General features: G+C 36.4%; 1 protein-coding gene across 2 annotated transcripts in view; it reads right to left on the bottom strand.

Annotated features, from left to right (window-relative positions):
* lrp4 (low density lipoprotein receptor-related protein 4) overlaps positions 1 to 17,151 on the bottom strand; it is a 274,143-nt gene that overhangs the window by 58,651 nt on the left and 198,341 nt on the right. For both annotated transcript variants that reach the window (XM_030130798.1, XM_030130799.1), the window contains exons 9-14: positions 16,045 to 16,170; positions 11,808 to 11,942; positions 9,677 to 9,802; positions 9,009 to 9,239; positions 6,891 to 7,047; positions 5,062 to 5,279 (exon numbers count right to left, since the gene is read on the bottom strand). In XM_030130798.1, coding sequence (XP_029986658.1) covers positions 5,062 to 5,279; positions 6,891 to 7,047; positions 9,009 to 9,239; positions 9,677 to 9,802; positions 11,808 to 11,942; positions 16,045 to 16,170 — 993 coding nt within the window. The remainder of the gene's footprint in view (positions 1 to 5,061; positions 5,280 to 6,890; positions 7,048 to 9,008; positions 9,240 to 9,676; positions 9,803 to 11,807; positions 11,943 to 16,044; positions 16,171 to 17,151) is intronic.

Genomic DNA, 17,151 nt, shown 5'->3' with positions numbered 1-17,151 from the left:
CACACACACACACACAGGCCCTCCTCTTCCTCCTCCTCCTCCTCTTCCTCCAGGTGAACAGGTGTGCAGACGGGATAGCGGCGTAACATCTGAAACCAGACCAGCTCCGGTGACAGAGGGTCTGGCCCGAATCCAGACGCTACTACACAACCTCCAGCATTCCAGGACAGAGAATGTAACCACAGACACACAACGACACACAATCATACACACACAATCACACACACACACACACGTCCCATTTGTCCTGTGTGTTGTCTGAGCAAACAGAGGAAGGACGGGGCCAATTACAGCCGTTTATCCTCAGAGCACACACCATTCACCGCCCAGGCACACAATAAGCGCCTTTAATCGACACACATCACCACAATTACGCAACGTTTCCAGCTGAATCGAGCCCCAGATCGCTGGTCTCTATGTTTGGGTTTTCTAAGAAGATAAAAACTCCAACTTCAGTTTTATTTGTCGTGTGCAATCAAGTACATGACAAACTAGAAGCACTCGGAGAGCGCAGACCTCCACCAAGGCTGATCAGTGGCGCCCCCCGTAGGCCCCCCCACCCCCGATCACCACCAAAATTTAATCATTTCTTTCTTATCCCATTTCCAACAAACCCTGAAAATTTCATCCAAATCTGTCCATAACTTTTTGAGTTATGTTGCACACTAACGGACAGACAAACAAACAAACAGACAAACAAACCCTGGCAAAAACATAACCTCCTTGGCGGAGGTAATAAATACACAATGAAATGGGGCTGGATGTGGCTCTCTCTTCAAACCTTAAAATCTATAAATAATACAATAAAAGCAATAAATGAGAGAAAAAAAATACTTCAGGATTTTAGTCAAATTAGTTTTAGGTTATGAAGATAAAAATATAACCACTATTGAAAACTGAAAAAAGAGGAATATTCTGAAAATAACTACTATGAAAAAAACTGAAAAAAATTGAAATATACTGAAAATAAGCACTATTAAAAACTGAAAAAAAAAGAAATATACTAAAAACAACCACTTTGAAAAACTGAAAAAAACTGAAATACACTGAAAATAACTGCTATGAAAAACTGAAAAAACTGAAATATACTGAAAAAAAAAAAAAAACACTATGAAAAATTGAAAAAAAACTGAAACATACTGAAAATAACCACTATGAAAAACTGAAAAAACTGAAATATACTGAAAAAAAACCACTATGAAAAATTTTAAAAAACAAACAAACTGAAATATACCGAAAATAACCACTATGAAACACTGAAAAAACTGAAATATACTGAAAATAACCACTATGAAAAACTGAAAAAACTGAAATATACTGAAAATAACCACTACGAAAAACTGAAATATACTGAAAAAAAAACACTATGAAAAATTGAAAAAAAAAAAAACCCTGAAACATACCGAAAATAACCACTATGAAAAACTGGAAAAAAAACAAAAAAAACAAAAACCTGACATATACTGAAAATAACCACTACGAAAACTGAAATATACTGAAAAAAAAAAAAAAAAACACTATGAAAAATTGAAAAAAAAAACCCTGAAACATACCGAAAATAACCACTATGAAAAACTGAAAAAAACAAACAAAAAAAAACTGAAATATAATGAAATTAACACAAAAACAGAAGAAAAACTAGTCAATTTCTCAAAATCAAGTGGTAAATAAAAATACTATACACTCATAAAACTCCCTAAATATAGTTAAAGACTAAAATAAGAGGAAAAACTCAAGATAAAACTAGAATAAATGACTTTCTCATGACCAATGTGATTCAATTCTATTACAATATAAACTGAATTTGCACTGAAAACATCAAGGATTGGACCCAAACTCAAACCAGATCTGTGTCTCAGAGTTACAGACTAAAATAAAAATATAACCAGGAAACAAGTAAATAAATAAATAGAAAACACATGACAACAACAATGAACAATGTAACACCAACTAAAACTGAAGGAGAACTGTGGCTTAAATCACTGTTTTCCTCTCAGTTTGTTCTGTGGTTTGGTTCATATTGTACAAATATAAAATGGTTTTGCACAGTATGAGACTTTGGTTTTGTAAATCACATTTGCTGTCATGCATCCCTTTCATCCGACCATTGTCAGCTTGTATTGATCAACAATTTCATGGATAAAAGACACCAACAGTAAAACAAAAGAATAACTCAACCAAAACTGGACGGTTCCTCGAAATACACATGTGAATAAAAATACTCTGAGACCAAATAAGAGTAAAAACGGACTTTCTTTGGACTCATGTGATTCGATCCTGTTTCACTCTAAGGTGAATTTGCAGAAAAAACTCCAGATTGGACTCAGACTGGTTCTGGTTCTGTGTGGGTTGTGGTTTCTCGAGTCCGGAGGCAGATCTGAAGGTGAAAGTTCAAGCCAAACACTGAGCGTCTGAGTTAAAGGTGGAGCTGTTTTGTTTTGTAAAGGTTAAATGATGAACATCCGCCCTCCTGATCGGATCTGTCACCTCCATGTTCGACGTGTCGGGTCCGATCGGGACAAAAACGACATAATCTGCAGCAAAAATGTATGAAATGGACAGTTTATTTTGGTTTTTAATATGTGTATTATAACTGCTGCGAAAGGGACAGAGTTTATTTTGGTTTTTGATATGTGTATTATAACTGCTGCGAAAGGGACAGAGCTTATTTTGATGCGAAATGCTGTTGCGAAGTGATTCAAGAAATCTTACCAAGATAATTTCACTTGTTCCATTGGCAGATTTTTTTTTTTTTTTTTGCTTAATTCAAGATTTTTTCTTAATTCAATCACAAAAATCTGCCAATGCAATAAGTGAAAATTATCTTGGTAAGATTTCTTGAAATAAGATTTTCCAGCTCTATTGTCTAAAAATAAGTTCTTATATCTCACTGAAAAGTTACTCTTTAGGTGATTATGTCTTATTTTAACTGTGATGAGATATTTTTTATTTGGAATGAATCATAGCTGCACATTAGACAGGCCTCCTTACTGTCTAATTTTAAAACTCTTCTTAAAACCCACCTCTTCTCTTTGGCTTTTTCTCACTGTATAGGACGTTGATTTTATGTGCATTGATATTTTGTCTGGGGTGGACAGTCTGTCTATTTATTTATTTATTTTCATTGTGTTTTTATCTTAGTATTTTATCTTTTTATTATGTTTTATTGCATTTATTTTACTGTACAGCACTTTGGAAACCTTTGTATTTGTTTAAATTTGTGCTTTATAAATAAAAATTAGTGCTGAGCAGCAATTAAAATTTTTAATTGCAGTTAATCTCGTGGATTTCTGTGATTAATCGCGATTAATCGCATAGTTATATTTTGGGGGGGGGGTTGCCGGCATCAACAGCATGTATAGCCTTTAAGTGATATTTCAGACTTGAAGTACTCCAGTGATAAAAAAATAATTCCACATTGCAGTGTTTACAAACAACTTTGGCCTTATCAACCCCATCGTCTGAAGAAATTTAAAATGAAAATGTCCATGGAACAGACTGGTACTTTTCTCCATGTTTATGTCCCCACCAGTTTATTTCTGCTTGTGAGTGACTGACAGGAGTCTTAAACCCACTAATAAGTACTAATACTAATAAGCCCAATAATACGTGATGTTCGGTTGTAAAAAAGCAAGCGAAGGGGGCCCTCTAGTGGTGAGAATAAGTGTCACTAACATATGTTTCGTCCTTTCGGTGTTACCGTAGTCAGTTCGGACATAAGAAGGAACTAGCTAATAAATAAAAACAAAATAAATCAATTAGTTATGTCTATTAATGATATACATATTCACGGAGAATGCATAGATGTAATTATTATAAACTTAAATTGACTGCTAATACAACAATCACATGGTAAATAAGTAAAGGTTAGTTCAAAGGCTGGCATATTATACCTAAACACAACCAATGAATTTACATAAACTTAACATGAGCCTGCATAAAGAATTAGCAACCCATCTGTGACTGCTAGCATGAACGAATTAGCTTAAACATGTTAATAACACACTGTAATAAACACATCCAAAATAACGTCATAAACATGTTTCTAACGGCACGTTTGCATGTGAAATTATTTAGCAAACAACAGAATGATTGATACATACAGGTGTTGCTTCTGCAGGAGTTAAAGTTTGATTCAGCATTACTTGGAAAGTTCGCTGGCTTTCTCCTCTCAGCACGGAGCACCGGTGCTTGGTGTGTGTGGAGCGCCAAAATAAAAGCATGAGTTTCAAAATAAGAGTCCGTAAGTATACATGAACTAAGACTTGCTTGAAAGGCAGAACAATAATAAAACGGCATTAACGTGAGATAAAAAAAATTGTCGGCGTTATTTAATGAATGCGTTAACGTGGTAATAACGCGGTAACTTGCCCAGCCCTAATAAAAATGGATTGGATTTCGACTAGAAATGAGAAAAATACACTTGATAAGAGTTAGATTTTTTCCAGTGTAGAACAGCCGAAAGCTCCGATGCTTTCAGATGCTATTTGAATTTGGTCAATGGTGCAAATAGTTCAGTAGTTTCTGTGATTTGAATGACGGTAGATTAAAAAATGTGGCGCCAGAGCCAGAACCGTCCAAAAAGGGTTAAAAAGCCCAAACGTAGACATAAACACATAGAGCTGCAGGTTATCATTTAGGGGTTTGTGTATATGTACAGTGTTTGTGTGTGTGTTTATTTTTGTGGTGGGCACATGCGTACAGTCTTCGATGGAAATATGTCCCAAATTAAGTCCATATGGTCCAATGAAGGAGCGTTTAGTGTGTTACTGAATCCCACTGTGTGAGCGGTGATTAATGAGAATCTGAACCGGGGCCAGACCTCCATACACCAACACTTTTGTTTCCCTCCAACTCACTCGCAGCGTTTGAAGAAAAAAACGTAAATACGCTGGAGTTTCTGAGGTTAAACGTCAAATCACAATCACAGAAAGCATCAACAAATATGAACAAAGTGTCTGTACACCTCTGACCCTGGAGTAAAAGAGATGAAAACTAAATATTTGGATGTGACGTTTGAAGCCGACAGATAAAGACGGAGGATGAGGAGGCGGAGCTTACCTTGGCTGATGACGGCCTTGCGGTTGCGCCCGTCTAGGTCCGCCCTCTCGATGACGTGGTGTTTGGCGTCCACCCAGTACATGCGGCGGCTGGCGTAGTCGATGGTGAGGCCGTTGGGCCAGAACAGGTGTGTGTCTGCGATGACGCGGCGGTTGGATCCGTCCATGTTGGCGTACTCGATGCGAGGTGTGTTTCCCCAGTCCGTCCAGTAGATTTTACTGGGGAGGGACACGAGACAGACCGGTTACAGCCAATGGACGCCATATGACGTCTGTTAAACTCAGGAGGTTATTTTTTAATACTCTTAACCCATAAAGACTCAGTACTACTTTCGTGTCAGTTCCCAAATTAATTTTGGTCTGTATTTAACTTTTCTTAAGTGATTTATCAGCATTTATTCTATAAAAATTATCCTCTGTATTTTGGATTTTTTCAAATTTAGGTATTTTCCATGATTTAATTTGGTGATCATAAAGATGTTTATTAAAGCTCAGATTAAATTTGAGGGTTATTATATAAAAAACAGAGAAAACTGAAGAAAAAGTGACTTTTTCAGTCAAATCTATCATTAACTGAACATAAACCCAGTGTCTCCATCCACTGTCATTGATCCAACGCCAAGGGTTTTACTGGTGAATCAACGTTGCAGAAGATGACTGTGTTTCCATGGTAACTACGGAGCCTCTGAATGTCCAAATGGGTCATATCTGATGACCATGAAAAGATGACAAACTGTATTTTGCACCAATAATTTACATGCATCGATAGAATTAGTGGATCATTCAACAGGTGTTAAACAGTTTAGAACAGTAGATAGTTTTGGTCACTGGTGGCTGTTTGGGTCTTTATGGGTTAAACCTTAGATGCATAAGTGGGTCAAAATGACCCGGTGACGTTGTTTTCTTGCAATATCTTTATGATGAAAAGTTATTATTTCATATTACTGGTATTCCTCAAAAACATGTTACTGACATCATGCTATTGACATTTTTAACATATCTTTTATGAAATTGCAGTTTTTGTTTTACTACCCTTAGCTTCCATAAGTGGACTCACTCACTCACAAAATGGATGTTAACAGTCACTTTTCCATTGACCGTCAAACTGCACGAATATAACTTGTGCGAATATAACTTGCGCATAAAAATGTACCTAATGGAAAAATGACAGTTTTGCCAAAACTGTAATGGAAAGACCTTTTTCCGCAACAACCCTGTATCTTGTCTCTGTTTATTATTATGGTTATTACTGATAAAAAGGTTAAGATAAAAGGTAAAGGTTGACTCTCTTTAGGGTTAACAGCTAATTAAGAATCTAATAAGGACTGAAAATAACAAAATTAATATGGAAATATTTTGAAATTATCATAATTAAAAACCACACAGAAAAAAAACCTTCAACTGGAAGAAAAAAGGTCAAGAAGTAAAACTTTTCTAATTCTATTCCTTGTCGTCTGTCCTCTTCAACCTCAGAGGAAACCACAACTTTAACTTTTTACATATTTTTCAATTATCCCATGTAAATGAGCCTCCTAATGAGCTCAAGGAGTTTTCATGGCTGTACATTTCTCCGGGGCTTCGTCCAAAACTCTCCCCCTGTCACTGCAGGATATGAAGCCGTAGAGGAAACTGACTCAGGCCCCGCCCCTTTCTGAAACCTCGGTTCCACACAGATGCTCGCCAGTGGCCACGGTGATGCTGCCAAACTTTAATCCCTGCTCTGCTTCTACACCACAACTGGGACGTTTCCAGAGGGATTGGACTGTATGTTCTCTACGTATACTTTGTGTTTCTCCATCACAGGCGTCAGCTCATGTTTCTGGATCTCACCCTTCGATGGGATGCAGCGCGATGGCTCTGGGTTTCTCCATGTTCTGCCACAGCAGAACCTTCCGATGCGACCCGTCCAGATTGGCCACTTCAATACGAGACGTCCCCGAGTCCGTCCAGTACAGTTTGTCGTGGATCCAGTCTATGGCCAGTCCACCTTAAAAAGACAAAACCCATTCATTACTTTATTGAACAATGCTTACTTTAATATTTGATTCACTATTTAATGAATAATTAACGTTTTGTTTCCTGTTTTTGTCCAAAGTTTAGCTGTCGCAACAAACTGACTGTTTCCTTTTTGGGTTTTTTTTTCTCTAAAATGTGAGAAAATAGTGAAAAATGCAGGTTATAATTTCCTTCAACTATAGCTTACTCAGTTTTTATTATTACTTGTATATGTTTGTTTGTTTTTTTTAAATCATATATTCAGTTTTATATCAGAGATGAAGAACGGAGAAAATACAAGCAAAAAGGTAGGCATTTTTGATTCACTTATAAAACATCAAAAACGTCTTTTCAAAATTCATCTCATTTGTTAACTTGTTCCAAATTTAGCATTTTTGATATACTATTTCAGTCAGTGTATCTTTTAGTAATTGGATTTTCTTTTCAGAAACAAAAAAAAATAAAACTAGTGGTTAACCGATTTTCGTTTTAAAATAGAGGAATTAAATATTATTTATTGGTGATGCAAAACTCCATGTTATTAATCAAGGTGTTGTCATCCTGCCTCTGACTAAGATTTATACAAACAGCCTTATTTTTGGAAGTGGACATTGTTTGTTTGCTGTGATTGTTATTGTTTTCTTTAATTTCCATCCTATGTTGCTTGTGGAGGTTTGCAGGAACACACATACACCTGTGAAAAAGGAAAAGAAACTAACTGAACAGTATTTAAATGTATACATTGTAATTTACTAAAAACAAAGAAAATCTACTAAAAACTAAGTTTTAAAAAATAGAGGAATTTAAATTGAATTTCAAGACTTTTTCTTTTTTTTAGTATCAAAATGGATAAACCAAATTTTAAAAAACCTGATTGATTTTCGTTTTCTCTTTCTAATAACAAAAAAGAAAGTTACTACTTGACAGAAATGGAAAAACTGACCAAAACAGCTGTTTTTTTTCCATTTTCTGTGACTGGACGTTGTCATTTTCATGGAAAGAGCGCTAATGCCTAGGTCACAAAGATTATTACGAACGATGGGTTTGTACGACTCTTCCAGTTCGTACGAAATCTGGAGTTTATAGACATTCGTGGAGGGACCATGTCTACGATGTCCAGATTTTTTACAAACCCATCATTCGTAAGAATCTTTTTGACTGAGGCATTTGTGCTCTTTCCTTAAAAATGACAACATCCAGTCTCAAAAATTGAAAAAAAAAAACAGCCGTTATTGGTCCGTTTTTCCATTTCTGTCAGGGAGTAACTTTCTTTTTTGTTATTAGAAAGAGAAAACGAAAACTAATCTGTTTTTTAAATTTGGTTTATCCATTTTGACACTGAAAAAGAAAAATGCCTTGAAATTCAATTTTAATTCATCTATTTCAAAACAAAAATTAATTAACCACTAGTTTTTCTTTTGTTTCCAAAAAGAAAATCTAATTACTAAAATATACACAGACATATTTCACACATCAGCATCACTTGGAGGTTTTTTTATTTTGTTTTCTTTCCCCAAACAATCTATATGGAGCCAAATCTGGACCATTAATTTTATTTATTTCAAAAAAGAAAAGTTTGATCTTAAGCTTTGAAAACATATTTTTTGTTTCTACACAAACAAAAAAAACATAGGAATAGTGTTTTTCATTTATATATAATTTTGATTCAGTTGCATTTTGAATAGAATATTTTCGTTCTTTCATATGAGGTGTTGTGTCACCAATCATTTGCACGTATTGATAGGTTTAGTGGTTGAGAACTTATTAAACACTTGAGATCAGCAGATGCCAGTGGCTGTTTGGGTCTTTAGGGGTTAACTTGTATATAAAGATGGTGATGGATGAGGGAATGTCTATCTGACAGAAAACAGGAGAGGTGAATAAATTGCATCTCTGATAAACGATCCCTTCGTCCTCTGGCTGAACCTCCCTCCCATCGGCCACCGAACCAACCTGGGCTCTCCAGACCTGTGGAGACCACCTCCTCCACGTTGGAGCCATTCAGATTGGCCTTCATGATCCGGTCCAGCGTGACGTCGGACCAGAACACCAGTTCTCGGCTGTGGTGGAAATCCAGGGCGATGGCATTCTCCAGGTTGTTGAGCAGCAGCGTGTACTCGGAGCGGTGTGGTAGAACCTGACGGATGTCAATGCGGTTGGCGAAGAGCAGAACCGGCTCTGGACCTGAAGGAGACGGAGACGAGGTGAAGGAAAGCAGAAGGAAAAACCACCAGGAACAGGCCAAGGCCAAAAAAAAAAAAAACAAAGTGAAAGTTGGAATGGTATAAAAGACGAAGGAGACGAGGAGAAAGCGGCGGTCAGTTTCAATAACGGTGAGCATTAATCTGGTGAAGGTGCCGGGTCGGGGTCCTGGCAGCGTTCTGACAGACGGTCCTGACCTGGATTTAACTCCACTCTGCTACAGATTGATGCTCTGCAGTTCCAGACCTGCAGCCCAACCCCCGCCGCATATCTAAATCTAGACCAGACCCTCAGAACGAGTCCAGACCCAGCGGATACAGTTACAGTTAAACAAAGTCAAGGTTAAACCCCAGAGCCCCGCCCACTTTCTGCGGTCGCATGTCAAGATTCAAGCGCTCGGTCAGAGTTGGTCTTCTTACCCAGAGCCTTGCAGCTGCGTTTGTCCGGCCGGAGCTCGTAACCCTGAACGCACCAGCACTGGAACCCCCCCTCGGTGTTGGTACAGCCCTGACTGCAGTAGCCTTCTTCTGCACACTCATCCACATCTGGAACGGACCACACAGGAACAGGGGGAGAGATGGAAGTGTTAACCTTCATATGGCAAAAACACCCACAAAGGATCTTCATACAGTTATATTTTTAACTAATAAAGCAAAAAAACCCTGTATTTTCCCATTTTAACCCTTTAAACGCCGAAGTTGCAATATTGCAACAAGCAACATAACTGAAACAGACCATAATAGCTCAAGAGTTCCAAATCTTGTTACCACCTCCCACCAAGAGATGGTGGACATGTGCCCCTTCAATCCTAACACCTTTTCAGGGCATGTTTCTATTCAAAGTGAAGAAGAAAATCCAGTTTAAAGGCATGTGGTCCTGAGCTGCTTTAGTAAGTAAAGTTTATTTAGTTTGAGTTTGGATAGATAAGGACGGATTTGTCTACTCCACTACTTGGATAAAACGATACTAAAACATACTGTATTTTACTTTCTACTGATGTTTAAGTTAATTTATTTTAAGGATAAGATGACAAAAAAAAACAAAAACACAAAGAAAACTTCCACATAAATATGTTCAGTAAGTTAAATTGTACTAAAAGTTACACAATCCAATATGGCCGCCACCCTGTGACATCACAATATGCTTATTAGATGAGTAACTTTACTCCCATCATAAACTTTGGGTCATACCCGATATTTTTGTAATTTATAGTATGAATTTGTCTCAAAACGCTTCCAAGATACAGCTTTCTGAAATCTTGATATCAATTTTTTTTTTTTTTTTTTGTAAAAACAAAACAAAAACACTTAGGCACCTAAAGGGTTAATATCACAACTCTGAACATCCAACCTTTTCATGGATTAAACTGAAGCTAAAATGCATGTATTTACACTGGCTTCTAGATTTTAACATAAACTACATCAGTTTAAACAGGGACCAGGGTGTAGGGTTTAGTGCCATCTAGTGGTGTGGACACAGACTGTCTCTAAATGAACACATCGTCCTCATCTGGACATTAAGAGTCTACAGTGGTCATCACTTCATGGTGTCTGCAGGTGCTAAAATTAACTTTAAAGAACTTTTCAAGAAAAGTATGAATGAATGCAAAACTGCTTTCTGTTTTTCAGTCAGATATGATTGAATTTCTGCAAAAATGTGCTATTTTTTTCCAACAGAAGACACCTGTCATACATGACATTGATCTGAAGGTCTTAGTCTCAGACAAAACAGACTCCGAATTTTATTTCTACATCAGTCCAGATCACCACTACCAGGTGATCACTAAATTACAACTATATTTCCTGATGCATCTTCTACTGCTCTTTGTATGTTTTAGTTTTTATTAGCGTCTGCCATTTTAATAATAACCTCAGCCTGCCCACGGACTACAGGTGGAAATTAGCACTCCTGCTACAACCTGGCACACTACATCTGTCCTGTTTAAGGTTAATGTGTATTGTGCATTGTCCCTGTCTAGATAAATAAATAAAATACAAAAAAATGTATTTGTTAATATCATTACTTGGGCTTTTTTTTTTTTAAAAAAATCTTTAAAACACTTCTTTCAGGTGCAAAACCTTTTTACCAATTCTTGATACAATGTTCCAGAGGCCGTCTCACTGGCAAAATAAAATTATGTCTTATATAATTTGTTTTTTGTTTTTGTTTTAGATCAAATTCAACCTTATGAGCCAAAGTAGCGAAGTATTTTTATATCATTTGCTTTTAGAACTTTCCAGCTGTAAATAAAAAACACGAAATGTATCAAAACTTTCATCTACACTAACAGTAGAGGGGTAGAAAATTAAGTCCTTCACATAAAACACATGCTGATGTTTCATTGGTAAATATTTTCTCACTAACACTAACATTAAGACTTCCTGGTGCTGTTTAACACCTGCAGATGTTAGAACATTAAGTGTGTATTCGATTGAAATTTTTTTTTCCTCAATCCAGGTGTAAATGACAGATCCAGATGTTCTGTTTCTGACTGTAGATGTGTGAGTCCAGACTGTGTGTGTTGCTGTGTGTAGTTGTGCGTTGTCGTACCCTGGCAGGCCTTGCCATCGTCCATCAGTCTGTATCCGGTGTGACAGGTGCACTGGACCAGTCCTCTGGCCATCTGACACTTCTGAGAGCAGCCGCCGTTGTTCTGCATACAGTTACCCTCGCTGGAACGTGGACCTGAACGCCACACAAACACAACACAACACACAGAGTCAGAGTCACACAACACAACTACACACTGAGTCAGAGTCACACAACACAACTACACACTGAATCAGAGTCACACAACACAACTACACACTGAGTCAGAGTGTCACAAAACAATTACACACTGAGTCAGAGTCACACAACGTAACTACACACTGCAACAAGAATCACAGTAACAGGATGAATGAGTTCAAATAAGACTGAATGAAAGAATAGAAAAGAATAGGATAGAATAGAATAGAATAGAATAGAATAGAATATTAACAGTGTGTCTATCAATGAAAGTCTATAAAATAGTGCATTTGTATTTGAATAAATAGTTATTGTAAGAACAGAGGATTATTGTATGACTGCACATAAAAAAAAACATTAAAATATAAGATATAAGGGTATACATTCTACTCTGTTTCAACATGATGATTGCATTTCCTGGTTTCGTCCATTTTGTTGATTTTTTCGGTAATTTCTTCTCATTTTGTTAATTATTTTATTCATTTTGTAACTAATTTGTTCAATTTAGTTCTGTCTTGTTAGTTTTTCTTGATTATTTTTTTTCATTTTGTTGATTTTTTTTCCTTTTTGTTTGATTAATTTATTAATTTTGATGATTAGTTTGTTCATTTTGTTGTTTTTTCCTGTTTATTTTTGCTTACTTTTTCCGTATTTTTCTTCAATTTGTCACAGGTATAAAACATTAGAAAATGAATGCCTTTAATACAATCAAGACATGTTAAGTGCACAGGGAGGTCACAGTAAACATGACCACTTTGGTTTATAGAAGCTGTTTTTAACCCGAAACCGTTGTTTTTACTGCTGTTCATACTTCACATACATCAGATTGGATCTAAATACAGAGAAAAAATACATATGTGTGGACATTAGAACTTCACTAAACCAACAAACAGAATGTTGGAGGTGGACTTCAGTAAAATACTGCTTGTACTTATTGCAGGAAACTACAAATCTACTGCACAGGAAGTGAAGTGATATGTTTAAACTTTCCGCACTATAACAGAATAAATGATTAGTCCTGAAATGGATAAAGTGCATCATCATGCAGACGTTTCTGCAGCGTTAAGGTGATGCAGAGTTCATGATGATGTCCTGGTGCGTGTAAACTTAATGAACTATTCGAGTGAAAACAGCAGCAGCGTGTGGATACACGTATTTGCATGTTAAGACTGTTTAACGTCGTCTAAACAGAAAATCCCTTAGGACTTTTTTGTGCAAATGGTGTTCCATTAACTTAAGTAAACAGACAATAAATCCTGCGTGCATCATCTCTGTTTGCGTAAGACTGTTCCATGTCATTTTTAACCTTTCTTCCCGTTTATGGGACAAATAAGTATGTATGTTTCCTCTAGTTTACAGATGTGGGTCACTGTAAACCTGCACCCACTTCCATAGTGATCGTATAAAACTGTCTATATGTGAATGTGGGGTTTTTTTTGTTTTTTTTTAACAACACATGGCCATAATTGCTCTTAACATGGATAAACTTAGTTGTGTAAAACCTGCAAAATGTGTGTGATTGTCTTTTTATCACCGTTTTCACTCAGGTTTATTTATTCTTTTTGAATTGTTTTATAGTATTTTTATATTTATGCTATTTTCTGGGATGACATTCTCAATTTCATTGTATATTTACAATGACAATAAAAACATGCATTCATTCATTTAGAACAGGGGTGTTAAACATATGGCCTGTGGGCCAAAACCGGCCCTCTGAAGGTTCAATCAGACCCACACACTGCAAAAATCTAAATCTTACCAAGTGTATTTTTCTCATTTCTAGTCAAAATATGTCATCACACTTAAAATAAGACATAATCACCTAAAGAGTAACTTTTCAGTGAGATATAAGAACTAAATTTTAGACAATAGATCTGGAAAATCTTATTTCAAGAAATCTTACCAAGATAATTTTCACTTTGTTCCATTGACAGATTTTCCACAACTGTATATCAGATGTTATTGGTTTAAATGTAGTTGGATTCTTTATCAATGATGTAGTGTATGTGCATGGGTATGTATATGTGTGTATATGTATATATGTGTATGTATGTACATGCCATGTATGTGTACAGTATGTGGATGTGTATATATGTACATATTGCTGGTTTAGACAAAGACGTGAGAGCTAATAAGCTATGCTTCTTCTCACTCCTTTTCAAATATGACTCTTTCTTTTTTTCTGTTTTTGTGTATATTATTATTTTTTGTTACTTGAATTTTCATTTCTATATTATGTTGTGCAAAGAAGTCAATTAGTAGCAATCAGGACGCTTGTATGTAGCAATTCCATATTTGGAATAAATCAATTAAAAAAAAATAATAAATAATGATGTAAAGCTTTCTACTGGTCTAAATGTACTGTATGTGCATAAAAGTGAAGTGTAAATCACATGTAAAGATGATATTCCAGTCTTAGGCCTCTTCACTCTGAACCAGGAGTTGCTATTTTTGGCTATTCTCAGACTATCAGGAAAATACCTGCAATATGACAGCGTCCACTGGAACTTAGAACGATAATCACTAAGAGGCTGATATTAAAAGAATGGAAGTCTCCAAATCCTCCTCCTTTTCAAATGTGGGTCACTGATATGTTGTCATTAACACAGATGGAAAAGCTCAGGTCTGTGAGGACATGCTCTGTGAACACTTTTTCAAGTGCTTGGACTCTGTTTCACATACTTTGAGGAAGTTAGATTGGACTAAGTTTTATATCTGTATACCAGTGACTGTCCTCTGCCTCCACCCCTCTTTCTTTCTTTAAAGGTGCGGGAGACTTTTGTGACCAGTTTTTCATCAAATCTGTCAAACCTCAGTATCAAGAATCTGTAAGTCTGTCTGTAATTACTCACCTGAATCTCTTGCATTACGGTGAACAATTTCAAAGTGCCATCCACCATAAAAACACCATGTGTTTACAAACAGAGCCAGGAGGTAACTCGGGCATCTTCGGAATTTTGCTGTGACGTGCATTGTGGGAAAGGGAGGTTCGTGCTGCCGCTGCAACCATATGATATTATATGGATGAAACAAACACGATGCAGAAACTGCCGCTGTCAGGTGGCTGCGCTAACCTCCATTTCCCGCAATGCACGTCGCGACAAAATTCCGAAGATGCCCGAGTGACATCCTGGCTCTGATTGTAAACACATGGTTTGTTTATGGTGGATGGCACTTTGAAATTGTTTACCGTAATGCAAGAGATTCAGGTGAATAATCACAGAAAGACTTACAGATTCGTGATACTTAGGCTATGACTGAGGTTTTACAGATCTGATGAAAAATTGGTCACGAAAGTCTCCCGCACCTTTAACCCTTTCATGCATACTGGTCACTACAGTGGACAGCGATCAAAGGTGTTTTCTTGTATATTTATAGATTTGTTGTTTTGTGCTTCCGCTGCAATTCATACCATTACTGTAACTTTGCTGTTCTAGATAAACCTGATCTGCAGTAGCATGTTTGAGTGTAAAAAATTCCTAATTGTTACTAGCCTGTAATAAACAGTTTTGTTTTGTTTTTTTTAAACAAAAAGTTGTTTGTTTTTTGCATATTATCTCCATGCAGGTATGTTCAAATGTGAGAAAACATCAGATTAGCAGCATTAAAAATGTTTTTATTTCATAGTTTTCACGTAGTATATCAGTAAATACATGTTTCTTTGCCTCTAAAATTAAACGTATGGGGTCCAGCTGAGTGAACATTTTTGTAACTCCATGAAAAAGAGGTTTATAAAAACAATCCATCACATTGTTTTTTTTTTTTTTCATGCCTAAAGAGGAATAAAAACACCCCGGAAAGAAAAAAAAAAAAATCTTGCTTAAGGTTCTCATAATTTATACATGAAAGGGTTAAGTAAGGACTGGCTAGTTAATTAATTAGTTGTCACACACATCTGAGCCTTAGTTTTTTATGTTTTGTGTCTTAACATAACTGAAAACTGCAAAAAAAAAAAGATGATATTCCAGTCTAATGGGAGGTGAGTACATCTGAAAACTGTCAGGCCTGAACACAGAGTCCTGGTCCTGGTTTCAGTCCAGATGGAGGTTTGTGAACTCACGGCAGTCGTGGTGCGGTTGTTCGTCGGTCCCGTCGCCGCAGTCGTTGACCTCGTTGCACACCTTCCTCTGACCGATACAGCGTCCGTTTCCACATTGGAACTGGTCCGGAGCACATGGTGGACTCTCTGCAGGGACACAGGCTTCACTCAGACCACTTCTACACACCGTTAAATATCTGAGTCTATTAGACATATTAGCAAATGTTCAATCAGCGTTAAGTGTTCCTGTCAGCTTTCCCAATTTATCAAAATGTACTCTGCTGCTCCGACAGCCTCCCCCTCCTCCCCCTCCTCCTCCTCTCTGTCCCACTCACAGATGGTAACTGAGAACCACTTGTCATCTCCAGCTTTGCCCTTCACTTCACAAACTGTCAGAACTCTACACAAACTAAACACAACTCACACTGCTGTAAATGCATCTGCATCTGCTGCAAACATGTTTTACTGTTGAATTATTCACTATATGGACAAAAGTATTGGGACACATTGAATTTAGGTGTTCGTTTTCTAACAGGGGTCTGGGATACAAAAGGTTTGAAGTTTTTAGAGGGATAAATATTGGTTTGTTTGGTTTAAATTGTTATATTTGCTTCCAACATGCCTCAGAGATGGTTTTTACTTCATTTCTCTCAACATTAATTTTGTTTTTGTTTATTTTTAACCATGACTATGATTTTAAATCTTCTACCTCTAAATTTCTGAATTCTTATTTTATTCATTTCATAATTATATTGTTTATTTTGGTGCTTTTTTTTTTTCCTTTTCTTGATTATTTAGGTCATTTTTACTAATTTTGTCGATTAATTTATTCTTTTTTTTTTTTCCTTCTATATTTTTTTCTTATTTTTGTTCGATTCATTACTGGTTGATTACTAATTCCAGCAAACACTGCTCTAATTTTAAAAAGCAAGATATTTCTGAAAAGGGGAGACCATAAGGAATGTAAATCCAGCATTATTTTATACATTGGGGTACTTTTGAGTTAAATAACCTTTTGATTTGTATTTTGACCTTGAAATTGACACTGTGGGACACGCCTGACCTCTTTGATACTGTTATGAAAAATGTGTCAACCACAACATATTAAAAAAAGTGAAAAAGGGAAGA

This window comes from Sphaeramia orbicularis, chromosome 3 (genome assembly GCF_902148855.1).
Source record: "Sphaeramia orbicularis chromosome 3, fSphaOr1.1, whole genome shotgun sequence".
Classification (NCBI taxonomy): Eukaryota; Metazoa; Chordata; class Actinopteri; order Kurtiformes; family Apogonidae; genus Sphaeramia; species Sphaeramia orbicularis.
This window is presented reverse-complemented; position numbering and strand designations above follow the sequence as displayed.